The 27,806-nt window shown below is 37.7% G+C and overlaps 1 protein-coding gene across 5 annotated transcripts in view; it reads right to left on the reverse strand.

Moving 5' to 3' along the window:
* cadm1a (cell adhesion molecule 1a) overlaps nucleotides 1-27,806 on the reverse strand; it is a 280,121-nt gene that overhangs the window by 19,156 nt on the left and 233,159 nt on the right. For 2 of the 5 annotated variants that reach the window (XM_026196118.1, XM_026196117.1), the window contains 3 exons: nucleotides 27,584-27,756; nucleotides 16,166-16,249; nucleotides 4,135-4,167 (listed from right to left, as the gene is read on the reverse strand). In XM_026196118.1, coding sequence (XP_026051903.1) covers nucleotides 4,135-4,167; nucleotides 16,166-16,249; nucleotides 27,584-27,756 — 290 coding nt within the window. The remainder of the gene's footprint in view (nucleotides 1-4,134; nucleotides 4,168-16,165; nucleotides 16,250-27,583; nucleotides 27,757-27,806) is intronic. The other 3 variants (XM_026196120.1, XM_026196119.1, XM_026196121.1) reach the window with 3 other exon arrangements.

Here is a 27,806-nt window from a genome sequence, read left to right on the forward strand (position 1 = left end):
GGAGGACCTACTGAATGGGCTTCTCACTCACTCTCATCTTAATTCACAGCAGATCTAAAGGAAAAAATAAATAAATAAATAAGTGAACGAGATCTGCATATATTGCTTTGAAAACAGTGACTTCATGGCAACAAATCAGCTTGAGGAGAGGCAGAAAAGAGTGTGACCGCACACGCAATGGGTCAGGTGAAGTGAGGTGTGATTAATACCAATGTGGGTGCCAGTGTAAAAGTCTGGGTCTGGGTGGGTACCAAGGAGGAGGTTCCGGTGGAGGACGGACCCCCAGGAGGGGGCCAGCAGAAAGAGACCATGGAGGGAGGAGCGAGGTGGGACCAAGGCCACCCAAGGCGACCCATGGTGAAGCCGATGGTGGAGGAAGGGCCGAAGACTCCAGGGCCTGACCGACAGTAGTGGATCAGGTGGAAGAGCCTGAGGCGGAGATTGAGAGCTGATGAGCCAGGGTGACACCGAGGATCCGGACAGAGACTAAGGGATGGAGGGATGAGTCCTGGGGTGGCAGATGGTCAAATGACATACCAAGGCAGAGCAAGAGGGACGAGGGATCCCGGCAGAGCTGGTGGACTGACAGGACATGGTGGAGAAGAAGGAGCTAGGGGCCATGATGGAGCTGCTGGGTCGAAGGGCCGAGGCGGAGTCCGGGACTCACAGGGTGGAGGCGGAGACAAGGGATCCTCCAGCCACTACGCTCATGGAGAGTGTTAGACTCCTGTGCACAGATGGTGGGCTAAGGGCGAGCGGAGGGGCTGCCAGACGACAGTGGTGGAGAAGGCTGGAAGGACTTTTGAAGAGCGGGCAATGGAGAGAGCATTCAAGGAGCAGGCACTGGAAGACACTCTCTAGGAGCAGGCACTGGAGGATTGGAAACCCCCTTAGGGCAGGACGAGGAAACCAAGGATGAAGGAGGGCTGGATGGGACCAGCGGAGACGACGGAGAGAGGAGAGGAGAGGAGAGGAGAGGAGAGGGGGCAGTTCAATTTCCAGTTCAGACTCCTACCTTATGAGATCCAATTCATAATTTAGACCCCTTTGCTGCACCATATTCAGCTCACCATCAGCGTGGTTCAGGGGGGAGAGCTCCTCTTCATGCTCACACCATCCGTGGCTTTCTCCATCGTAGCAGGCGGTCAGAGGCAATGCACAAGACACTAGCACCCACTCCACAAAGGGGGCGATATTCCCCAGAGGACCATCTCCAGACAACCATGCTCTGCACTTGTAGTTCAGGCTGGTCTTGTAGAAAGTGCAGAAGCAGTAGTCCGGGTAGTGGGTATGGTTGGCAATTTCCACGAATAGTCTTGTATGATCCTCGAGGGAAAGGCTCCTCTGCTTCAGCAGGAGGTGGAAGACGAAGGATCATCCATGAAATAAAACAAACACTGACAAAAGGAAAAACAAAACGCGGCAAAAAAACACCAGACTTTTTCAAGGTCTGGTCTTCTGTCACAGTGTGTTGCAAGAGAGAAGCACATAAACGTGGTTGGTGATTATACAAAGTCTTTAATAATCCACATGGGGTAATCCATAAAGTGAAGGCAGTGAAAACGCAACATAATGAGACCAGGGGCGTGACAATATTTAAATAAAAAATACAAATGGTCATTTACATCACATTAAAAACATGTGTGTATTAATCTAATAATATTCACTAGTAATGCAATAGCTGGATTTTTACAGTTTTTAACTTTACAGTTCAGGTGACTGGCTTGAAAAATGTTACCCAAACCTAGGTGATATTGCTATTTTGTGCACAATAAGACAATCAAAAGTTATTTAATAGATAATAATTTAAGTTAATAAAGTTAATAATGGTCCAAATTTTATTAAGTGGCCTTAACCACTATATACTATTTAAATTTAAATTATGCACTTGATACAATGCATTTATTGTGTACATGTTTTTACATTGTACTTATATTTAAAACCAATACCTGCATGTAATTGCATTTGTAATTAATTTTTCATTTAATTATATTGTTGAAGCTTTCCTTATACCATAACCCACCCTAAAACCTACCCATGCTACCAAATCGCCCAATAAGAACACAGTAAGTGCATTGTACATATTTATTTATTTAAGTATATACTGTAGTAGTTAAGGCCACCTAACGGACTGTGCATAGTTTGCAAAGAATGCAAGGTGATTTTTTCAATGATTATTTTGCAAAATAGTGTGTGGACAAAAAGACTAAGAGACAGTAAAAAGCTTGAATGAATGCGATACAAATACACAAATAAGACTGTTTTCTGTGGCATTGCTGTAGCTTTCTGTTCTAGCAAGGAATCTTGCCCACTATGTCAGACTCCTACCTCAACCTCTGCTGAAAACCCCACTTATTGCTTGAGCAGCTTGTTGCTAGGCTACACCAGAGAGGGTAAAAAAGACTGTTATCAGAGAGAAGAGAAATCTCCTGAACAGTGAGAGTAGCGCACCCAGGAAAATAAGATGGTAAACAGAGTATGTGTATTAGCTACAAAAGCGAACCACATAAAACACACAAGGTGTGACAAGATGCAAATGCGAGGATCTTCTGAGGAGGAACATAGATGCTTTGCTCTGCCATCATGAGCGGCTCCCTGTGCTAGACTAAACTAGACGTCTTTATTCTGGAAATAATGTGACTTAATTCTCATGCATTTTTACCACAGGGTGCGGAGTGCTGTTTCGAACACAAACAAGCATCTTGGCATTAGCAGAAACACACATTTGCAACAGGTCAGGACACCAATTCTACAGTCGGATTAAAGAATGGATGAACATGCTTGACATTTTACAAACAAGGAATTTCCTGTCCATTTCGATAATGAAAGAGATGACAGGAACCATTGAGATGACTAACCCTTTTCACAGTTCCGCAACAACATAAAAGACAGACCAAAAATGCTCAATGTCAAATCTAGAGAACACAAAGATAAGAAGCACTACATTTAAAAACAATTTGTGTCATGAGACAAAGCCCCCTGGGTTTACCTTGTGTTCTCTCTCCATAACCGAAAACCTTTTGTAGGATCAAAAACTGCTTTGGATTATTGGAATAGCGTACAGTGATTCAGTTATACATCACTGCCAAGCTGATATAACTGTACAAGGTTAACATTGGCCTTGTGACATGGTATTTAGAAATGCAGTGAACTGTACAAAAGCTCAATTATGGCTCTGGTACACAGTCAAACCTGACCATGTTCTGTAGGCACATCCAAACTATGCAAATGCAAAAGAATAGCCCTAACCTTTAGATCTTCTGCCGCTTGTTTTTGGTTTAACCTTTTCCATATGGGAAGTCGCAGATATATATGTAAACAAGCAACTTGGTCAGTTTGTGAGGTTGCCAGGGGTGCAGAAAAGTGTCCATTTTGAGGTGTGATCTGGTGCGAGCCAAAACACGAAAGCTAATTAAATCATTAGAGGGTGTTTCACAAGGCACAGGTGACATAATTACACAGTATCATGAAAAGCCTTTATACTAAATCTAACACATTTACACAAGCATCTGCCACAACAAACTGAGAATGAGGATAAAGGGCTTAATGAATTGAGAAAGCGCTTTCGTGGTATATTGTAAAACACAATAAAGCCCGTGAGCTATGCAAATGGTCCCCGTTCTGTGATTTGCGAGTGGAGCTGGCGCACCAAGGTGGAGTACAATGCCATCTGCGTCGTGTAGAGAAAAGGCTCTCCGTTGATTTCTCAGAAATCAAAAACAGCCATTTGGACGTCATTTAAATTCATGAAAAATTATTGCGGGTGGATTACGAGTGTCTGTTGGGAACTGTGTGAGGACTCGAAAAGGTGAGAAGTCAAAAATGGCAACAAGGACTCGAGAAGGGCTCATGCAGGAGGGGTGGATGTGAGACGTGGGCTGGGATTACACGGCGATTGGTCTGATTAAAACTCCCAGAGGAGAGCCGTGGCGAATGGGTGGGTCGTTGCGGGTGAACGGCGATAGGGATAAAGGATGTGACATACGGACGGACAGACAGACACATATACAGCAAATACACATTAGTCTCATTCCCGCATCCTGTGCATGTCGCCGTTACATGCTGTACAGTACTCAGCTGGCATGCAGAGAATGCCATGCTGTGCTGGCAGAAGAAGGAGGGAGAGGTACCAACCGTGAGCTGCGGCTTCAGTGCTGGGCGCAGCGTCTGAGCATACGAGGAGAGGAGGTGCGGTGTAGAGGAAGGAGGAGGGAAACAGGAGGAACAGCATGCATAAAAAGGAGAAATGGGGGAAAAAAACAAATGGAACTGATAAGCAAGCATTTACACACAATTACAACAATGACCAACACTTTGAAACAAGCTCACAAGAGAATGACTAGAGAACAAAATCAAATGTTCTGCACATCAAACAAACAGAGCATCATCACACACAGCAAAGACTATGGGTGTCAAAATTACCTTGTTAAAAAGCATCGTACAGATTCCAATCCACCTTCCTCAACAAAACCATTTTAATAGCTTAGACTGAGATTTCTATGGCTACTCTGTCTAGTGCCTGATTAGAATGGTAAATATTAGTAATCCTGAAAATGTGGTAATTTTAGGGATAGTTCATCCAAAAAAAGTTCATTAAGTCAACATTGTGCTATTAGAAACCTGTATGACTTTCTTATGTAAAATAAACAAAAAATATGTTTTTATATATGCAATGAAAGTTCAAATATGCAATGGGTTCAAAACTGCACTGGGCCCCATAAAGTATCGTTGTATGGACAAAATAAAAGACATAAAATGAGACATCCTTAAAAATATAATTGTTCATGTTCCTCAGAAGAACGTTATTTTCCTTATTTAGTTACCATATTTTCCCTTTCAATTAAAATGTTTTATTATATTCAAAATATATACCATTTCTAACCAATAACTGAAAAATTACAACAGAATTATATTACAAGAGCTAAAATTGGTCATATTCAAATGTAATGTTATTTTGTTATTGCTATTTTGTATTTTTAGTTAACAGCTTAGCGTGCTAGCTGAACTGATTATAAAGCTCTATTACAAGAGGAATTCTGGCATTGAGGAAGAGGAATATGATTCTGTGGTGGGATCAGATTTTAGCTCTTAAGAATCAAAAAATGTCTAAACTGGGCATGCTTGAATCGCTGTTGTGTACTGCTTTATAAACGCAGATCATTTTCAAATGGTGCTGACAGTCACTGCTGCACCCTTGATCAATATAGCGAGACCACAAGACTCTCTATAAATAATAACTAAAACATAAAATTACATTTTCATATGCTCGCCCTTGCCAAAAGTAAACATTAAAATCACATGGACTGACTTTTAAGCCAAATCACTATTATATATGACAAATTAATATGATGCAGACTTGTATATGAATGCCAACCGAATGCCAACCGAATGCCTTTGAAATGATTGTATGTAATTGGTCATTAAAACACTTCAGAAGGCCTCTGCCCTCTTTAAATGTTGATAAATCAGTGTAAACCTGCATTACTGCTCCAGGTAATTCCTCTGATATAAAAGAGGAATTCAAGACTACCTTTCTGCTTTGAGCTGAATGCCTCGACTGAAATATGGAAGTGAACGCATAACATGAGGAATGTGAGCCCTTATCCTGGTGCATTACCTTAGGGCAGAGAGCACTTCAAACACACCAGTAGAGCCGTGATGCAGAGGTGCTCGTTATAGGAAGAAACATTAGAGATGTCAATCACTGTTAGGGCAACACAAACTTTGCCCTTAAAGCATAACTTGGTGTCTCTCAGCTCGATTAGATAGGATCTAGTCCTAATCCACTTGTTGCTTTGATGATTCAGTTGAGTATTCCTCAATATTTATCAGAGATCGATGGAAAGAAGCAGTGCAGATGATGCATAGAATACCAAGCATTTTCTGTGCAAAGGTAGATGAGTGATGCACGCTCACTGGATCACAAGATGGAGATCAAGAGCACTGCTTGCTTTTGGATGGAGTGCTTCTTGGATTAAAACATGAGTGTGTCACTTAAAAGTAAAACAGAAATGAATTACTGTATGAATGCTGGGATTAACATTTAACATTTCAGTTTTTAATTGTTTGCCATTTAGAAAGCTATTTTTATCCAATGCGACTTGCAGTGTAGTGTTGCATTCGTTAACGAAAATTATGACTAAATATCGGCGTCAACAAACCTTTATCACATGACGCAACGTAAAATGCTGGTCATGTGACGATGACTATAATTAAATGTATAATGCAATATTGTTGACGAATAAAATTGAAACTAAATGTGGTTTACAAAACGAAAAAATATGCTAAAATGTCTCTTCATTTTCATTGACCAAAATGAGACTAAACGAAATGTTATAATGGTATTTCATCTCGTTTAGTCTCATTATCATTATTTTGCAGTATTTCTGTTTCCTGAGTCTCACTTCAAGGGCTGCATCAGGTCGCACTGCACAGACGAAAGTAACGTTACTTCCTCAAGCCCCACTCGCGGCATTATTTAGAAGACGACAACAAGCAAAGTTAATCAGGATTTATACTTTCATCTGGCTCTGCTGATTGTGAGCGCACCTTTCCAAACGGACGAGTCTTTTATACTTGTCGCGTTCACCATTGTACTATTCTTTGAAACAACAGGGGAGCAATGAAGAGTAATTGTCCTCTAAAACCGCTGGGAATTTATCGGTGAGAAGAAGTCATTTGCCAGTACAAGTCTTGTGATGAATGAGTTGATGAATTAATAATTTATGTACAAACTTAAAACAATCTTAAACTAAAGTAAAATAAAAAAAAAATGTTTTCCGTCAAAAATTCGTGGAATTTGAACTTCACATTAAACTGCTTCTGTTTCACACAAACGTGCATGTTCGGCTAGAATCGCATGTTGGATGTTGGAATCCAGAGCTATGTGAAAGTTACAAAAAATGGAGTGCACTCCGCCAGACGAAATGAGTTTGCACACTCAAAGCGAACTTCCGGCAACACTGCAGAGAGAAAGGGACAGATGGCCGGCCAGCCGGGGTTCATCTTTGGGAGAAAAATTAGCAGAGTTTATTTTATTTTATATACTGTTTTTATTTAAATTTATGTGTGTGTGTACTTTTAACATGTTTGGCTGGTAAAATAATTGTTGTAAATTCAAATCAGAGAGTCTTCCGTGTCTGAAATGGATGTATTCTTGAGGTAACAATAATATAATAAGATAACCTGGTTTGAAATGGGTTTGGTTAAAAGATAATGTTGGTTTCATCTCTACTACTAAGTACTTGTACTATATTGACTGTGTTAAATAGAATAGCATTACTAAAAAGAGACTAAAATACAATTTTCATTGACTAAAATAGACTAAAATGTCATCAGTTTTCATAAACTAAAACTAGACTGAAATGTCATCAGTTTTCATAAACTAAAACTAGACTAGAATAAAAGGAGTATGAACTTGACTAAACATTTAATGTATTACTATATTATTCTTACAGAGGTTGGAATGACCTGTGTAATTACAAATATTTTTTTTTCATGTGGTCTGTCTTTCATATACTGTAAACTGTGAAGACTGCAAATCAAAATCAAAGCAAACGCTTCTCAAAAGATAAAAGCCTAATTTTAAAGTGATTATGAGTGATATAATTTGTATATTATATGATATTATCATTTAGCAGTTTCTAATATTTCTGAAATTCTGAAATGACCACCAACTAAAATATCTGAAATTATATATGAAAAACAGTATTTAAAACGAATACACAAAATTATTAAACTTGCAGCTACTTACACATACACTCTTACACTACTCAGAGAACCATCACTTAAAATACTGTTATTAATGATGTTAACAATTATCATTTCAGTCAAATGAAAAGTGACTTAGTTCTAAAATTAATATACAAATATTATCATTTTGTATTTTTAAATGTAAAATAATATTATAAACGTAAAATTATAAAACCATAAAATGAAAAAAAAAATTGCTAAAACTAGCTACAAGTAAACAAAATGTGCCATTAAATTTATAGATAAATTATTAAATATTACTGAGATAAACTATTTGAAAATAATAATTTATTAAATTTGCAGCACTTTACTCACAGAACCTCCACTGAAAATGAATATTTATTATAATTATCATCATCATAATTATTTATTAAATTACTGTATCTTATATTTCAGCCAGCTTAAAAAAAAACAAAAAACCTTGTTTGGGATAATATTAGTGTAAATAACAGCTCGCCTAACTAATAAAATTCCAATTCATGAATTCGAAAAAGGATTTTTTAATTTTGAAATTTGAAGTTTGCTGAATGTATTTTGAGGAGGTTTGTGAAAGGTTCACAGGCTTCAGTCATGCTATAAAAACTGAGTTCATATAGCCAAGAACTAGAAAGAGCAGAGAGCACGCAGTACTTGCGATCCCTGCTGTTAGGGCTTTAGGTAAAGAACCTTTAAACGGGCAGGAGACCTATATCAATACACTGTGTTAGTGTTTGACTGCACTTTAGTCCTCAAAATAAAAAAAAACTCTCTCCATCATTAAAGGCGTTCATCTGGCACAAAAGCACAGCAAGGCCTTTAATATAAATCACTAAAGAAACTTCTCAGCATACTGCTGACATTAGGTCCTTCAAATGGTGCTTCCACCATCAGAAAAATGAATGACTTGAATAACACAACACTTACTGCTGCACAGCAAGCCTTTGTATAAGTATTGAGCCACTGCGCCTTTGGGTGGAGAAGTTTGAAACATTATCAAACATGAACTGTCAAGCACCTCTAAAAGTGGGCACTGAGTACTCGAGGCGAACACTTCAAGGAGAGAGTCATGAGATGAAGCATGAGTCTACGAATAAAACACAATCAAAATGAGCAATAATATCTTCAGGTTATTATTTGACATTAAGAGGGAAGTGGAGGGTTTCCATCACTCCATGCATGCTGTGATTGCCATCAGGCAGATGGTTTGGAGCATGTTCTCGCTGAGAAGGGAGGAGACACGAAGGAAGCAGGTGGGATGTAAGGGAGCTGTCCTGGTTGTTTATCCAGGGACAGAAAAAAAAATGGTGGAAACTGATCCAAAATGAGCATTATAATCTTCAAGCTATTCCTCCAACTCCCAGTCTTCAGAGGGCCTCTGGAAGCCTGCTAAGCCCAGTACTGGTTCAGGCAGAAGTCCGTCAACAACTTGCTGATGAGCAACGGCTTCCCCCTTGTGCATGGCCCTTTGTTTCAGTGTGGGTCACCTGAGGCGGTGTCCTTGCTTACATCAGCAGCTGATATCAGCAGAGATGACAATAGGCACACAGCTTCGTGGCTAATTGCAACAGCTTTGTGTGGCACAGGAAACGACAGCGAAACATGCACCCAGTGCCCAGGGGAAGGGCACAACTGCTGAATCTCAGCACCATGCAGCTCTTCATTTAAAATGTGAAAAGATATACTAGAGCAGGGATGGATCGACAAAAACCAAATGCATTATAAAAATCTAAACAATTAACACACTAAGATATATATATATATATATATATATATATATATATATATATATATATATATATAAATGTATTGATAATAATTGTTTAAATGAACATAATAATTGATACTTTTGACTCATCCCTTTACTTAAAAATTGAATAAAGTTTGAAATTTGAAGTGCAGATCCTAAAAAAGGTCTCTAAATGTCTTAAAAAATTGTTTAATATTTTTTATATTTACATTGGCTTGTTGGGGAAATATTTCTTGTTGGGGTAATATTTCTGTCCACTGACAACAAAGTTTTCCTTCAGAATAAGCATAACTGCAAAGTTTTCTAGTTAATAAAATCTTTAAAAACAAATTAGTTATACTTTAAGATGGTGTAAAAGGTATGTGGATGTGGATTAGTAATCTGGCCCCTTGATATAAAAGAAAAAATGCTGGCCCTCGTCACTATCAAAGTTGCCCATCCCAGTAGAAAGCTGCACGGGTCCGATTTTGTAAATCCGCACTCGCCCGTACCCACAGTGCTTAAAACCGCACCCGACCAATTTTCCGACAGCAGCACTAATTAAAATCCGCACCCGAACCAACCCGCTTAAAATAGAACCGACACCCGACCCGCACCCGCAATCAAATCAGTTAAGCCAATCACATTAGACACACTTTTTTTTTCGAATTTTATTGCCAGGTCATACAGAAGTTATTTAGGCCTATGGAAAACTTTTTAAAAGATATTCGTTTTTTATGCATTTTATCTAAATTTTTTATCAATCAATTGCCCGTATTTAATAAATAAGAAGCAAATATATAGCAGACAATGTAGCTAATAACCTTAGTGTAATTGACAGAATTAGTAAAAAATATTTTGCTACCTAAAAGTTAAATATTTTTTGTGTCACGCATGCACGCATGTCCATTTCCCTCATATTAAATATAAAACGCATGTGGACTGTTATTTTTCCAATGTCTGGAGTCCTTTATTAATGGAGTATATAAACAGACGTTTCAATATATTGGTATTAAATGCATTTTCTGAGAATTTATATTTCACGTTTTTACTGCAAATGTCGAAATGCGTGCTCTATGGTCCATCAGTGCTTGAGTCACTGATCACATTAGAATAAAATATCTCATAATAAAATACAAAATTGACTGATTTATGAATGTATATGCATAGTTCTCATCCGTTGGAAATACAGATAAATGCTTTCATTTGTTGTATTTTTGATCCTGAAACAAAATAGAATAGCAAAAGAGCGAATCATATCACCGTCTGAGGTTGTGCTTCAAGTCGAACGCACCCATTTTTAAATCATTCACATCTGAAAGTCATTTTCAGAAAAAAAAAAAACTTGGATAGCCTAGATTAGGCCCATATTCACAAATGTGTTAGCTTTGGAATTAAATATCTGATATTCCAATTGCCAAATACATGCAAGTGGAAGTGTATTGTTGTTTAAACACCTTTATGATGATCACGTTAGTTGAGCTGTATGCGCATTATAATTTTATGACACACATTTTGAAATAGGCTTAAATCAAACACATTTTTTCACATATATATATAAAAAAAAAACAGCTGGCTGGTCTTTTACGTCTGTTAACTAATGACTCATGGAGCTGTTCACACGGATGTGATTTTTTAAAAGTGGAACGTAGGCCTATTTTTACGTTTGCACGTGACTGTTTTGAACCCGTGTTTCCCCGTGTCCCTGTGTTCACCCGTTTCAGCCAAATTTGTGGGTCACCTGTCGGGTACCTGAACCCGTGCAGGACTCTACATCCCTGTACTAGAGTAACATTTTGTGATGAATCTATTGTGCAAAAAGGGATTAATTAAAGCTGTTTATGGAAACCCCTAAAACAGACTTTAAGGAGACTGAAAATGTGTTTTTCTGAAAATAGTCAGCTATTAAACTAATTAAATAAAAATTTTAAATTTGAAAGGCAATATATATATATATACCTAACATCAAGGTTTTATATATACATACAGTCTTGGTAACAGAATGCATAGTAAGGTTATATATATATATATATATATATATATATATATATATATATATATATATATATATATATATAAAACCTGACTAATGTGTTCTGTGTTAGACTACCCAAGACTTGTCACAACACTTGCATATTATTGCTCTTTTGTTGATTTGGATTGTTTCTTTTGTCCTCATTGTAAGTCGCTTTGGATAAAAGCATCTGCTAAATGATGAAATGTAAATGTAACTACCCCTTTAACGTTATTTTTATCAATCCCTAAAAACGTAAAAGAGAGACTGAAGGTGGGGTTTGCATCAATGTCCTCATGTTCATGAATATAACATTCAGTTTACTTTGTCATCTGCTTTTCATTGGCAATAACTGTCCAATGACACCCTTCATGATTTCTCAGCACTGAATGCTCTGTATACTTAAATTGTATTTCCCATTTAACCAAATGAAGAAGGAATGTGTTCTCGGTATAATTTGCAGCTAAATACATTAGGCATCTGTTTGAGTATATGACTGACTGGGACAGTAATGAGCAAATGGATAAGGTTTATTTTTTCATTAAGAGTTTATTATTTATCTGTTTGTATTTAGGGAGCCTGTGATGTCAGGCAGGTTCATGCTTGGCTGGCTGAACATTCTCCAGAGTTCTACCATCCTATTTCCAGTTAGCCATCATAGAATGTAATCATAGCTCCCATAACAATACACCTCTACATAAAAAAGACTTATTGGGAGCATTTCTGTGTTTGCATGACGCTAAGTGCAATAAATTCTAGAGGATGGTCTCCCTGGGTTGTGTATCAAAGCTCTGCAGTGATTGTTTTCCCTGTGGTAATGCAATTGACCTTTAGTGAATTAGCCTTTTCTCTGCCAGCGAGCCATCTCTCTTTGTCTGGCTTGTATTCTGCAGCCGGAATCAGACAGGGAGAGAAATGGACTTCTATCTTATGTGCAAGTGCTTTTGCTGGGCAATTCATTTGTTCAATTCCAAAATCAGTTTACCAGATGGTGTTTATGCAATTTAAGCCCTGACAAAAGCACTTTTTTCTCCTCCCTCTCCCTCCCTTATTTTTATTTATTTATTTTTTGTTACTTGCTAAAATGAATCGGATGCAAAAAAAAGAAAAATCTTATTCCCCAGTGTTTTATTAGCAAGGTCAACCATGTCATTAATGAGGTAAACATTGTTTTAGCAGTGCTTTTTGCAGTGTCCATTTATCTAGAATATTGCATTTGCTTTATAATGATACATAGTAATACTGAAACACATTATTTTACAGTGGCAATGCTACTTGTTTTGGAAAGCTGCTTGTAATATTTTCATTATTAGTGTTTGTTTAGGCAGTTATCACTAATGCTACTGCTCACACCAAAACATTAAACTTAGGGGTTAAAATAAAACACAATAAAAAATCCTTACATTCACATAAACTAGCTGGTGTCAATTCCTGTGTTCAACCTAAAATAAAAAATGAGGAAGAGATAGATTACAAAAGTAAAAGTGAGCAAGATAGCTCTAAAATAGAGGATCTCATTCACACAGAGCCTCTCAGCACAGCTCAGAATTACAGATTTTGGGACATAATATAAAAAAGGGGCTTGGCTACAAAAATAAACACAATAGTCTGGGGAAAATGGGGACATGAGGGGACTAAACAACACCTTCAGAGTCTTCATTCAGTCTTCCCTTTTTACTGTGGCTCAAAGTCACAGTTAGATAAATGGATAGAAAGAGGGAGCAAATGACGGGAAGGGAGAAACGAGAGAGATGGAGGACAGATTGTGTTGTCAGTCAGAGAGAGAGAGAGGCAGAGGAAGAAATGCCTCATCTTTGATCAAATTTGCAAAAGCTTTGTGGGGGAAAAAAGCTCTCAGAAATATCGATAAACATCCATTTCTGAGCGGTGTTTAGCGGAGAAAAAAGGCAATACAAATAAAAATTAATGACATCTGTCCCCATTGCATATGGTGGCAAGCAAGGCCCCTCCATTTAGCCATTTATTTTTTAGTGTAAATGGCAATTTAGTCATCTCTAAATGTCACCTCCTGAAGCTGTGGAGCACTTTAGCCTTGCGTTAGGGCTTTAATAGATTTTTTAAAAGTGCAGTATAGCCCATTCCATTTCTCTTATAGCCAGTTTATCAAAAATTTATTAAATTTCTAAGTGGACTCCACCTCTCTGGACTGATAAATTCATGTGGTGTTCCTGAACTATACACATCCAGCCAAAGGATAAATGAAATCAGCAGAAGGAGGGAGCAGTGTGGCTACTTAGGACCCACTCTTCCTATTGAAGTACATGGGCAAAATAGGATGCTCCTTAAGGGGAAAGCGATAAAAACGTGGCCTGATATAGCATCGCTATAGGTCTACACGGCCTGTGGAAAGCATATCTGCTGCAGAGGCTTTGTCTGAATCATTTCACACAAACAATGCAACATATCTGTAATTGAATAATATTTTCCCTATCAGGGCTGTTTATCCACAGCGATGCCTGCAGGTTGGACCCCTGGAGGATCAATGTGTGCAGCAGGCAGCGATGTTAACGAGATTCATTCACCTCATTAATGAAGAAAGAGGGTGTGTCTCATTAGTATGCGTCATCGCTTCTTTCATTAAACACAATCATGTAGCCTAATCACGGCCGATTCATTTCACAGCCCTTTATAGATTCTCTCAAATCATTCGCACAAGTCGGTCCAAGATTTTGATTGCCCCCGGAACCGACGGCTGCTCCCACTCGGTTTCCCGAGTACACAACTAAACACGGAGACAAATCTCTAGCAATCTGCACGGTTTTCACTGTAATATAAAGAATTGCCTTGAGGAAGGAGAAAACTGAGAGAGAACCGATCTCAATCGGTTGCTTCAATATCACAATCATTACACGCAGCAAATTACATCAGGGTCTCTTTTAGAGATTGAAACCAGCAGCAACATTGATTTAGCTTTCCATCATCGGGGGCCGTATTAGCTTTTGTGTGCTTTTTATGTTGAGTAGAGTGGATTAGAGTAGCTAATGAGCTTGTGGTGGTCAGTATCGCAGGGGCATTCGTATTGTTCAGCAACAGAGCCGATTCTACAATAAGCAAGGTTCAAACAAACCCGGTGCGAAAAGAGCTGAAGTTAATTGTATTGACCATGCAGTGGCCATATGCCCAGTTTTCTAAGTGTGGTCCGTGGCCTGGCCATAGGCACAGATTTGTCCCCCAGTCACGCATCTGTCTTTTTTAATCAATGCAGAAGCTATTTAGATGCTGATAAATGCAGCATAAGTTCAACAGGTGATGTCCAATTATTTAAATGGTCACTAAGGGTTAATAGTGGGCACTGCGTCACAGCACGTAAACAAACTGACTGAATATTACCATGTAGCCATCTGCTTTCTACAGTACCCTTCAAGATTTTGGGGTTTAAGGTTTTTTTTTTTTTTTTTCATTTTTGAAAGAAATAATGAGAGACTTTCAAAAAATCTTTACCAACCCCCAAACTTTTGAGTGGTAGTATATGTTAACATACTAATAATGTTGCAAGTACTGTAAACATTAAAACAATGAATATTTCAAAATTCACATTAAAAGGTTACTTCACTCAAATTCTTTATTGGTCTTCTTTTGGACTGTTGAACAGAATTGCACCCAGTGCTTGGACATTTATTAATACAACTCTCATTGGATTTGTCTGAAAGAATAAAGTAATATACCCATAGAACGCCTCGAGGGTGAGTAAATCATGAGCTAATTTTCATTTTTTGGTGAACTATTTTTGTAGCAATAAAGCGAACTAAAGCAAGACTGCCGTTTAACTGCCGAGCAAATCAACACATACTGCTCCACATTTGTGCCCTTCTTTAATCATTCTTCTCCTGGAACATTTTCTGACTATTTACAAACAATTGATATTCACAACATTCCTATGGTTTAAAATAAATTCTCTGAGGCCTAGATTTTAGGTTCACCTACAACCTATCCAACTCGCACCCTGCAACCCTGACCAACACAAGCTTGCGATTACTAGAGAATGAAGGACTATGAGTACCGTATTTTATTTACATCATCATGACATTCAGAAGCCAATCAACTATAATCAACTGTATGTGATATACATGTGATATATACTGATAAAAGACACATTAAGTCGCTTTGCATAAACAACAAATGTGATAATACGCTATTGCATACCAGATTGTAGTATAAAATGAATAGCATGGACAGGGATTTGATATAATGAAACAAACAAAACATGATTTTTGTATCATTATACCTGTGCAGTCGGATGTGGTTGGCTCGGTAAATGAGAAATCCAAACATGTACACGCTTGATCCCGGTTCCTCTTGGCCACAAAGACTCTGCAGTCATTGTCAGCCCACAGGAAACATAAAGGGGGTTCTGTAATCCCTGCACCAGACAGGCCTGGATACAGCGCCAGATCCTGATAAGATTACGCCGCTAAAGCAGCAAACTGGGCTAAAATTTGAGAGAATTGTGAAGGGAGCCAGCTCTGACATGTGGCACCGACAGCACTGCGAGCTCGGCCTAGCCCTGGCCTGTTCTCATATGGGACACTGTCCTATCTTAATCAGCGAGAGAATCTTATCAGGCCTGGCTAGCTGCTGGCAGCCTATCTGTCTCTCTCTCTTTCTCTCTCTCTCATCCACATGCACACACAAACACAGTCAGGTTGAGCAGGTGGACTGAGGTCATACCATACCTTGTATGATGTCTGGAGGGGAGGTTGTTGTGGAGATGGTGGTGGTGGTGGTGGTTGTGGGTTTAGGGGTTGTGGTAAGGGCATCTAGATGGAAAAACACAACAAAAAAAACATGACATACGGGGAAAAAATCAGGAAAAACGAAACCAAACATGATCAAATCAACAACAATGAGAGACAGATTCGTGTTGTGTATTATGTGTAGCTTTACTCAACAGATGGTAAATTAGTCTATAAACTGTAGGTGAACTATTAAGCATAACTACTGTGCAAAATGAAATATTACTCTCTCGTGAAGAAGTCATTAGGAATGGCAACTTTGGGGAAAGTACTGCAAAGACATTTTTTTTGTGTGTGTGTGTGTGTAAACATTTACTGCTAATTTAGTGTTTGGGAAATAGAATAAAACAGCATTTAACAACAGTTAAAAGAAATCCAACCAAAATGAAATGATGACATGAGGGAATGATTAGAAATGAAGGAAAACATAAAATGCAGATGGTTATGCATTAAAAATGTCCATGCTAACAAATGACCATAGCCACGACACACAGAAGGGGTCCTGGCATACATTCTCCTGTTTGTTTTTTGCATTTTCACACTTCATTAGCTGCTTTCCCTCCCTACTATCTACTAATGTTGCTTCTGATTTAGCAATTTGTAGTGTGGAGTGCTGGACGCAATTCTGATAGACCCCAGAGCCAGTTGCAGCGGTCGTGACAAGCTTAGCGTGTTTGATGTTGGCGAGTTAACTCAGCGGGTGTGTTAGCCAGTCCGGTGCATGGGGTGATCAGGATTTTTCATGGAGAGACAAACAGGCAAACATTAATGAAATGAGGAATGGGAAAGGAGGGCGCTCGGGCATGGGAGCGAGTGATGTTTCTCGGGGAGATAACAGGCGTGAAAAGCGGCATGGCCCACGCCACTGTTTGCCCAGCGCGTACAGACAGATACCACTGTGTTAACATCTGTGGTGGGGGAAATTGGTCGGCTGTCTCCCCTCCCCACTTTGTTGTCTGCGCTCCATCAAAAGAGCACGGTGGGAGCCCAAAAACGCTTCCACTCTCTAATGATAAACATCCAGCAGGATGAAGCAGAGAGGAACTCTGCCTCCATCTCCTCTGCTGATACACGGGATCACTCAGAAAATGGCAGCCATGTACTGCGTGCCATACACTACAGGGCTTTTAACCACACTAAACACTTGTTAAGGACACTTTTAGTCCTTAAAAGTATATACATGTAAAGTTATAATACAGTCTCAATCTCTCAGTCCGAATATACGCAACACAATATGCAATGTAATACAAAAGTATTTTGTATATTTTAAAGCATGTTACACATCGGATTAATATGTTCACATTACATTTTTAAAAGACCAATGACATTGTTTAAGACTGAAATTTGAATTGGAAGTGGAAATGTATGGAAACATATAAGTGAAGCATGTGTCTCACCTGGGCTAAAGATGAAATAAATGTGATTGTTTCACTTCATGAGAATTAAAACATTTTAAAATAACAATGAAGTAGTATATAGTTTATTGATATGCATGAAAGAGGCTGAGCGATGTCAGAATTTTAAAATAACTATGATACTATGGCCAGCTGTCACTTTAGTTAATAAAAAAAAAAAAAAAAATAATCACTGGATCACAAAAAAAACAACAACTTTAAAATGCATAATAAACATTATTTAATTAAGGTGATGTTTCAACAAATCAATGTGTTTTTTGTAAAAAGAGGTTTAAGCTATTTAAATAATTTGAATGGTGGTCCCATTTAGACTTTAAATACATTATTGTTCAAAGCTAAAATAAATAATAATAATAATAATAATAACAATAATAAAAATAATAATAAAGTAAAACAGTATTCATTTATTCAATTGAGTATTAAAGTAATGGTATATTTAGTTTGACATTATTATGCTTCTTTTTTTTTTTACCCTTACTACTGTAACACTTTTAATAGCACTATTATAGTGCCTTGGTCACACTTTATTTTAAAGGGGTCATTGGATGCTACATGCAGTTTTACAAATTGTTCAAAATGAAAAGTGTGTTGGCAGTGTGTGTACGCAACCACTCTATAATGATAAAAATATATATAGTTTTTCTTTTTTTTAACCTACAATTTTTTTTTACCCCGTTCTCAAATCGAGCCGATCTCAGATGCCTGTCTTTGTGACATCACACAGACAGGACCCTCCCACAATAGTTTCATTGACAATGGCATTTCAGCACAGACTGGACTGGCATCTTACCTCAGACCCACCCTGGGTGAGCTGTCATCAGTCCGCCATTGTCTCGACGCCAGAGCAGATGTAGACAATGACTCCTAAGCGATTGAGGTGTTCTGTTGTTGGATGTAATAATGAACATAGCAGTCGTCATTTACTCTTGACATCTGAGCCACTGAGGATGCAGTGGATTACGTTTGTTTCTGAAAGGAATGCAACCCCGATCTACCTAAATGCGTTCATGTTTGCGCGATTCATTTGTGATCCAGCTTTACCAACAGAAATGAGGATAAGGTTTTTTAAAAAACCTTTGCAAATCACCTTTCCTAATAATGTGCTAATAAGCAAGTTTCACAATGAATGTGGCTAAAGTAAACAGTCCCTCATAGAACGACTCGGAAGAGAGGGGTGGAGTCAGCAGAGCTCATTTACATTACAGGAAAATGCTACAAAACGGCTTGCTCTGAAAAGAGCTGTTTTTGACATGGTAAAAAACAGTTTTTACACTACTATTGAAACATTTATCCAAACTATGTTACAGACTTTTCATTAAGTCCCTAAAGAATCATATCAACTTGTGAAAAATGGGCATCCAATGACCCCTTTAAGGTTAAATGCTTGCAATTAACAAACCATTAACTCTGACGTTTGTTTATTAACAGTTAGTAAGGTATTTGTTGAGTTTAGGTATGGGGTAGGATTAGGGATGTAGAATATGGTCATGCACAATATGTACTAATACACAGCCAATATGTTAATAATAGGCATGTTAATAATCAACTGGTTAATAGTGAGAATCAATCCATTTACTTGTGTGTTACCAATGTGGTGAATCTCTTATAATCATCACAACTACATTTCTTTGATCAAAAATACAGTAAAACAGTGCTATTGTAAAATATTATTAACATTTTTATATTAATTTTCCATTTCACTATGTTTTAATATGCAATTCATACCTGCAATGATTTCCTTCAGAAATCATTCTAATATGCTGGCTCAAAAACATTTCTCATTACTATATATTACTATATATTACTATATATTACTATATATATATATATATATATATATATATATATATATATATATATATATATATATATATATATATATATGTATGTATGTATGTATGTATGTATGTATATATATATATATATATATATATATATATATATATATATATATATATATATATATATATATATATAATAGAAACATTACTAATCTATCGAAACTGATTAAACAACAAGAAAGCACATTTCTTCTTCATAATAACCCAAAAATACAGTGTTCACTTTTGCACTCTCTTCATCTCTTTAAGATATAGGAGTGGATGTGACTGCTTTACTGGACGTTCTGAGGGAAAAGATACTTTCAAAGATTTGTATGTTTGGCATGCCAATAAAAAAATGTAATGGATCACAGGTTTCAGCTGTAAGTTGTTACCTGTCTCAAACTACACTGATTCACACGGCAATTGCAACTAGGTGAAAATTTCTCTCCCAGACAACTTCCAGAAGTGCATAACCATGTGGATTTCTCATGCTTGTGATGAAGTATACCAGCAAACTGAACCTGCTAAACTGTGTAGGATTTAAAAATAATCATGCATCTGAAAGCACAGGGCTAAAGTGTTTAATATTTTGACACACTCGGCCATCCTTAATATCCTATGGCAAAAAGGGAAAAGGAAACAGCTGACCAAGGAAACTCCGCAAGCAGTCAAGCATGGCAAATACAGGCTAACGAAGAGCTATAGAGGTCACTTTACAAGCAGCAGCACATTTGATCAATAGGCACTATAGACTATATTTGCATTAAATAATGCGTGCTGAGCCTGAAAACCTTAATTCTGTATGAACTAGCAGACACATAAATGTTTTAATATAGAAAGATGGAGAAACCAAAACCCTACTTAACACACGTTCGCATTAACTCAGCGGAGGGCCAACTTTATTGGCTTCACTCCGTTATGAATTGTAAATGCCTAAAAGATGTTTGAGATCACTGGTGTCAATAGCTCATTAAAAACTTGGCAGGCCGATTGGATCTATAACTCACCGCATTTAGGAACAGCCCATTTTAGTAAATTTTTTTGTAGCTATCTTTTTAAAAGGCAAACTGATGCCCTGAGTATCAGGGCTTATTGACTTTCACAGTGCATACCTGCCATGTCATCCCAGCGTGTGTTTATCACAGCACATTATGAATCATAGCAACGGGCCGGGGCGCGCATGTGTAGCAGGCTCATTAAACCCAGGCCACTGCAAAATACTGCCGGTTACACCGATTCCCCAGACACGCAAACGCTAACACTAGGATAAGAAATCATATTTTACTCCCTCCCTCGCTGAGCCACTTGCTAAAACGGCACATCTCCCAAATGAGATGCGGACCAACGCATGAGTGGCTCGCAGACGCAAGGAAGGGTATCAGGAGAGCGAGGTACATACGAGGAGCTGACTAGATGAGTACTTTAATCGGCATGGCATTTCTCGGCATGTCCTGGGACTCCTAATGGATAACAGTCATTCAAGAACGACACGAAGAGGGAAAAACACACGTGAGTAATAGTGTGATTAGCAATGGGTGCTCAGGGCTGTTGATTTGCCCATCAGCAACCTTCTGTCATCAGGAAGCTTTATGTGTTTGTTCAAGGAGATTTTCGCTTGCTGTAGCAAAACTAGCAAGAGCAGGGGAGAGAGCTTAACCCAAATATTGCAAAGTGTGGGATTCTTTGGGGCTAGGCGGCAGTTTTAGGCTTTGCTCCCTTTGGAAAAAGTATAAACACACACACACACACACACACACACACACAAACAAATAAATAAAACATTGGGATATCGTATAAACACACACACACACACACAGAAAGAAAAAAATGCTGGAAAGAAATACCAAGATGTGCATAAATTGCACAGTCAGATAAATTTCTTATCCGGTAAGAAATCATGTGCGTAAACTACAATGGAAACACTTTTACTGAATAAATACCTTAATGTGCATCAAAAAGACATGTGACTTTGCAATGGGAGAGCATAAATCTGGACCAACCAACAGACCCATCTCATTGCACAGCATCTGAAATGCTAGTTTTGTCATTCTGAAATGCTTGAGCAAGGCCTTGTCAAAGTGCTTCGTTATAATTAACTCCCAGAAATGCATTCCCAAGCAGCAGGCTCTGAAAATAATATAATGTGACCATATTTCAGCTGTGCACTCTGAAGCTCGTGATTTATGATTTACAAAAATAATTATACAGTGTCTTCCACTACTGCAGCAAATAAGATTTTTCTTCAAGATATTTAGCAAAAGTTAATCAGGAAATTAAAATGTTCTTCTCTTCAACTCGCTGGATGGGAACTGTGCTTTACTTTTAATAATTTTTTTTTTTTATGCAATATTCCAATTTTCCACATTTAAGTTTTATTTGTAACTATGGATGCAAACATAGCTAGTGGTACTCTAAATAAGACACGTGTATCACTGGATTTCCTCTAGGTGGTACACATAGCAAAAATCACCAAATCCAAAAACAAAATAAATAAACTAATAAATAAAAAAAAATCAATTTTATATATATATATATATATATATATATATATATATATATATATATATATATATATATATATATATATATATATATATATAGTTTGATTTTCGGATTTGAAGAGAGTTGATACTCCAGAAAATTTTAAGAACAACTACACTAGAAAAAAACCTGTTAGGATCTGCACGCTATTACCAGAGGTGGTAAACATATGCAGAAACATATGCAAGGAAATTCCCTCCAACTGTTTAATAAGGACATTACATCAGTAAATGGTAGAAGTGGCACTTTTGCCTTGCTATAGTGTAAATTCAATTAGAGTGCATTCCTCCTCCATAGATTGCACATTCCTCCTCTTTGTAAATCAGTAAGCAAGAGAGGTGAGTGAACAGCGTAAAATAACAATAAGTACCTGCAAATCTGACACTGGCAGCAGCACTGAAGCGATCGACTCCAATGAAAGGCTAATGAAGGGAGGGCTTAGGAGACGGCCCTTGTTAATGACTTTGGCAGACGGGATAAAATGGGTGTGGATGGTAGAGACTCCTCTGCCTTTGAGCTATGAGACATAAAAGCACTTAAAACTGCACCCACCCTGCCAGCTGAACCGTGTTATGAGAGATTTATGAAATGTTTCTCAATAATTACAAAGCAACTCTACAGTATGATAACTTCTACAAAAATGCAACAAGTGCCTATTCTGTAGAAGAGAGAGTAATGCCTCTGTGGGAATGAATGCATTTATTTTAATTACTTCATTGAATTTAATGTTGAATTTGGAACTTGGAATTTAACTGAATAACAAACATCGTTCTTGTTGTTGTTATCAATTAAATAAATAAATAGTCTTATTTTTATTATAAATGTATTTATGTTCATCATACTGAAGTTTTTTAAACCAAAAATGAAGAATTTGAAACCCACTTTATCAATACAATTATTAAAATAAGCAAAAATAAATATCAAATTTTGTGTTGCTACATACATATATATATATATATATCCACATATATCATCCACAGTTATCCAATTATCCATGGTTACGAAACTTTGTACTTTTACATCAACAACTAGCATATAATTCAGTAGGCAAATGTGCAGCTTAGATACGAAAGCCTGCACGTCATTTGCAATGCATTCTGTCATCTTCAGACATCCAGCAGGAAGGTTTTACATTGCCAACTCTAATACGGCACATTTGCATGTCTGAATTCACAGATGACTAGATTTTTGAATGGCTGGCTGCCGAGGTCGTGTTTGACAGCAGCCAAATTTATCAGGGCAATCTGACTTTTATATGTGTGTGTCACCAATCCGATGAATTGTAAGGGAAACACTGATTGGTGTGAATTGAATAAAAGTGAGCAAGCTATAAGAACAGAGGGAAAGTATGGAGTTAAGTGATTTAGGGCTCCATCATTATAGCACAGGGATGGGACTGGACCCATCATGACAGCAGTGTAGATTGTTTTTTTTTTCCTTTCCCTACATATGTTGAGCTCACTGGACCGAGACTGGATCTTCTCGAGTTACATGCACTGCTAGGAAGACTGCTGTTTCTCCAGCTGTTCTTTCTCAGCACTCTTTTTTGCGCTACACATGTTGTTGGATATAAGGGACAATTAGGTGCCGCAAACAAGTCTGAGGCTTGTCACAAAATCAGGCTGTTTATCAATCTCCATGCAATGTGTTTTCAGCAAGCTGTGTTGAATCCACATTGGTTTACGTACGAGGGTTGAGGATTTGGGCTTACACTAAAACAAATATCTGTTTATGCTTGCCATTTACACAAACACAAAGGGGATTCCCTCGGAGGATGCTGTACTTTGGCTTGTGGTTGGATATAAATTTCCATAACCACAAGCATATTATTCAGGGCTCCCAACTTGTTTCCATTTGTCAGATCTTTCCAGTGATTTGAGAATATTGGTTAGGATAATAAAACAAAACACTTTTGAGCGATTTATGAATGAATCATTCAAACTGAGGATGAGTCAATATGATAGATTCATTCAAGATATACACCTAAAAAATGTTTAATTATGTCATCTTGTGTCATTACTTAATGGTGATAACCAAACAATTTTGGTTCCCAATGACTACCATTGTCATGTCTGGGCACACAAGGGAAATTAAAATGCCAAGAATTGAACTGAAATTATCAACCTCCGTTGAAAATTTTTATTTTGTGTTCTACAAAAGAGAGAAAGTCAAACAGGTTTGGGACGACATGACCATTTTAATTTTTGGGTGAACTATCGCTTTAAAAATAACTGACTCAAAAAGAACAGTACAAATCAGACTATAACTCACAAATAAAGTTTACTCTAAAGAAGAACAATATTTAGCCTATTAAATGTTTTAGGTCAGAGCATAATTAGAAAAATTTTACTTTTCCAGGCCCTGAAAACACAATTATACCATGGGAACCCTGATTCTTGACCCACCTAGTGAACAAAATCATGTTTGTGTGTGGGTTCAGCATGCACTCTAAGCACAGTTAAGGAAGTGCATTGTCGTGATCGATTTTTGCAGGGCGGCTGTGAGATACCAAGGAAAGCCCTCTAAGCATGGAGGAATTGTTACAGAGAGGAAACGTGAGTGAGGGTGACAAGCAGAGGAGGAGTGCGCAATATTAAAGGCCAGGGCTGTGAAGGCAAAGGTAGTCTTTATTAGGTTAGAGGCGCTCCGTAAACTTGTTACAGGCCGGTGTGTTAGATCTCATTCCCCCGCAGGGGCATGCTGGGATGGGGGCCCTGGAAAATGTCTCAGGGAATGTTTTTTTCCCCCATAACCAGTTTAGTGCCAGCCACCCTCCAAGTGTTCTCCATCACTTAGCTTCACAACAGTTGGGGAACAAACGCATTAGAGAAAAATTGCCTCTGCAGTACATCTGTTCTGGCTGTCTATCGAGGGCCCAGGAAGATCTGCTACCACAAACCGAGAATCTGATATTAACTCTAATGTGTTGCATGCTTTGCTCCCCATTCATAAGCAAACAATGACACAAATAATGATAACATTAAATTGAAATTTAAAAAGTTAAAATTGCATTATTTTAATAAATGGATGAATAAATAATTAAAATGTACTTTTTTTACATAGTGTCTTAAAAAACGAGTAAAGTTGATTAATTAAAATGTCAAAAATAATAAATTGTAGACTATAAATTATAAAAAAATATTACATTTAAATCCAAAATGTTAAATAAAAGATTTGATGAATGAATTAAATATGATAAAATTAATGGGCAGATTTACAAAACGGGAAATTAGCATTAACACACAATTCCATAAAAGCGCAGGTGGGAGGGGAAAATTCTGAGGTACAGATTGCTTTAATAATGCTTTTTTGGGATGTTAAATAATGGCGCGAACACCAGTAATTTCATGAGTGTAAACGTTAGTTTATCATGTTGCATGAATCAATTTAATATTCTCGCCCATAAATTTTGCATCTGTACGGAGCCCCGCACATAACATGCAGGAAAAAAATAGTAGGTTAAATCGTGTGCACGATTTACTAATTCGTTCCCTCAATGTACTAAAACGTGCACACGATTACTATTGCATTCCCTCGATTTATAAATAGTGCGCACGATTTACTAATTCGTTCCGCCATAGTAAATCGAGGGAATGCAATTGTAATCGTGTGCACATTTTACTACATTGAGGTAACGAATTAGTAAATCATGCACACAATTTATTTATTTTTTCTTGCATGTCATGTACAGGGCCCTGTACATCTGAAAGAGAAACTCCAACAAATGCATATGCAATAAGGTCAGGTGCAGAAAAATAACTGTCCACAGCTTTTCAGAGCCAATTCTTCACTGTGCACCTTTTGTAAATCCTGACAATACTAGTTTAATGCAACTAATCTTCAAAAATCCACTAGTCCAAAAATCTGGACCTTAATGTTCAAATTATTTTACATTTTGTATGTAATAAAGTGGCTTTTTTAAACATTTACAGCATAAATCATTCGACAAGTCTTAGTTTGATCAGTCCATTTGAGTATCACCTTCCTTACAGCATTTGCTTTATACTATATACATATCTACACACCCTCATGATTCTCAAGATGCTTTTGATACAACTAAATGCTTGGTGATTACTGACTGTCAAATTTCCACTTCAATTTCTATTGTAATTTTCAATAATAATTAATAAAAAAAACTATACGTCAGGATGAAATTTCAATTTGAAAATTAGTTATAACATACTTGGCGTTTTTCTCATTTTCATCATTTCGACAATAAGTAAGCCAAGACCACCAGTGGTGCCCTCTCAAAATATTTCCATGAACCTGAATAATGGCTGCAACGATTTTGGCGAGTGATGGCATGGCGCCATTTGACAAGTTGCATCTAATCTGCAGATTTATTATTATAAAGAAGGGCTGAACATGTTAACAACCCTTATAGAAGTTACATAAGGCCATGCATGAAAAGCTTCATAATTACCCTTCCGATATGGCATGCATTACATATGCCTGCTGTATGAAATCGTTTCCTCACCGAGACAGCTTGCTAAATGCTCATTTTGCCTTCCCTTTAACATCTCTGTAAAACAGAGTTTATTTGAACAGTGCCTCAATGAATGCCGTAATATGCAAAGTATGCAAGAAGCGCTGTGGGTCTTGCTGAATGTGTCAGGGCCACCATGTTTGTAATACACAGATGTCATCCTATTAATTTGAGGGAGAATAATTATAAGACTATAGAGCACCCAGATGTCACCAATGCCGGTCTTTATGAGCGTACATGTATGTGTGTGTCGAATATATTTGAGTGTCACTCTGTTAATATAACAGAGAAGCATGATGCTAGATTAAATGGTGACAGCCTCTGTTTCTGCATTAGCAATTCTAATGTCAGATACTGTATCAAGGTTGAATTGTGTAAATATTAAAAGCAGCATCAGATGTAGAATTCATAACATGTCCTGATAGTGTGTGTTATATTGAACGCTGTTTTTGAGCTCTCACAGCACCATACGTGGCTGTGTCACTCTCTCTTCTATTCTGTTGGTTCAACTGTCATGAATTTCTCGTGGAACGACTGCCAAGCCGCTCATGGGAGAAACGTGTGAAAAGCCTGTTGCAATTACTGGTGCATTTGCACTTCGTGCTGGGGCAAGTTTTTGGAACACGCACAACCTGGGCAAAGCCAAGTTTCTGTGGAGACCCACCAGCAGCAATGTTCCCACACATGCACACCTAAACAAATAAAGTTTGGTTTCTTTAAAGCTTATTCACAGTATCGTTTTGGTAAAATGACTCGAATGTGAATTAGCTGGGGTTTGCCTCCATCGCTGCTGACATAAACTGTATATCTGTTCACTTAAAGATCCTCATTGCAGCACAAATCCTTTTTAAAATAGCTCAGTCCATTGTTGCGCTCTGAAAACGGAGGACAGCAATTTCACCACAGGCTTAGTGCAAGAAGAGATATAAGAAAGTAAATTCCAAGAGGAAAATGGTCAGATTAGAATGTGTCCTAAAGGAAAGGAAATGTCATTGAGATCAATGTTATTGACCCATGACTCAGATGGAGTGGTGGAGTGGGTGAAAGAGGAAGAGGTCGGAGAGACTGAACTACTCGGTCACACTGAACTTACCGCGCACATAAAGGATGTAGTCAGCGTATGTTTCGCCCACAGAGTTGGACGCCACACAGCGGTAAGTGCCGTTGTAGGACTTGTTGAGGTTCTCAATGTAGAGATCTGAGCCGGTGATAACTGCGTGAGATGGCACGTCGTCATCCACTCTTACCCAGTTTACCTGATGAGGCCTGGATGGAGACACAGAGCAGAATTGGCTTTGCTTTAGAGTTGTGTAGCC

Source organism: Carassius auratus, chromosome 21 (assembly GCF_003368295.1).
Source record: "Carassius auratus strain Wakin chromosome 21, ASM336829v1, whole genome shotgun sequence".
Taxonomy (NCBI): Eukaryota; Metazoa; Chordata; class Actinopteri; order Cypriniformes; family Cyprinidae; genus Carassius; species Carassius auratus.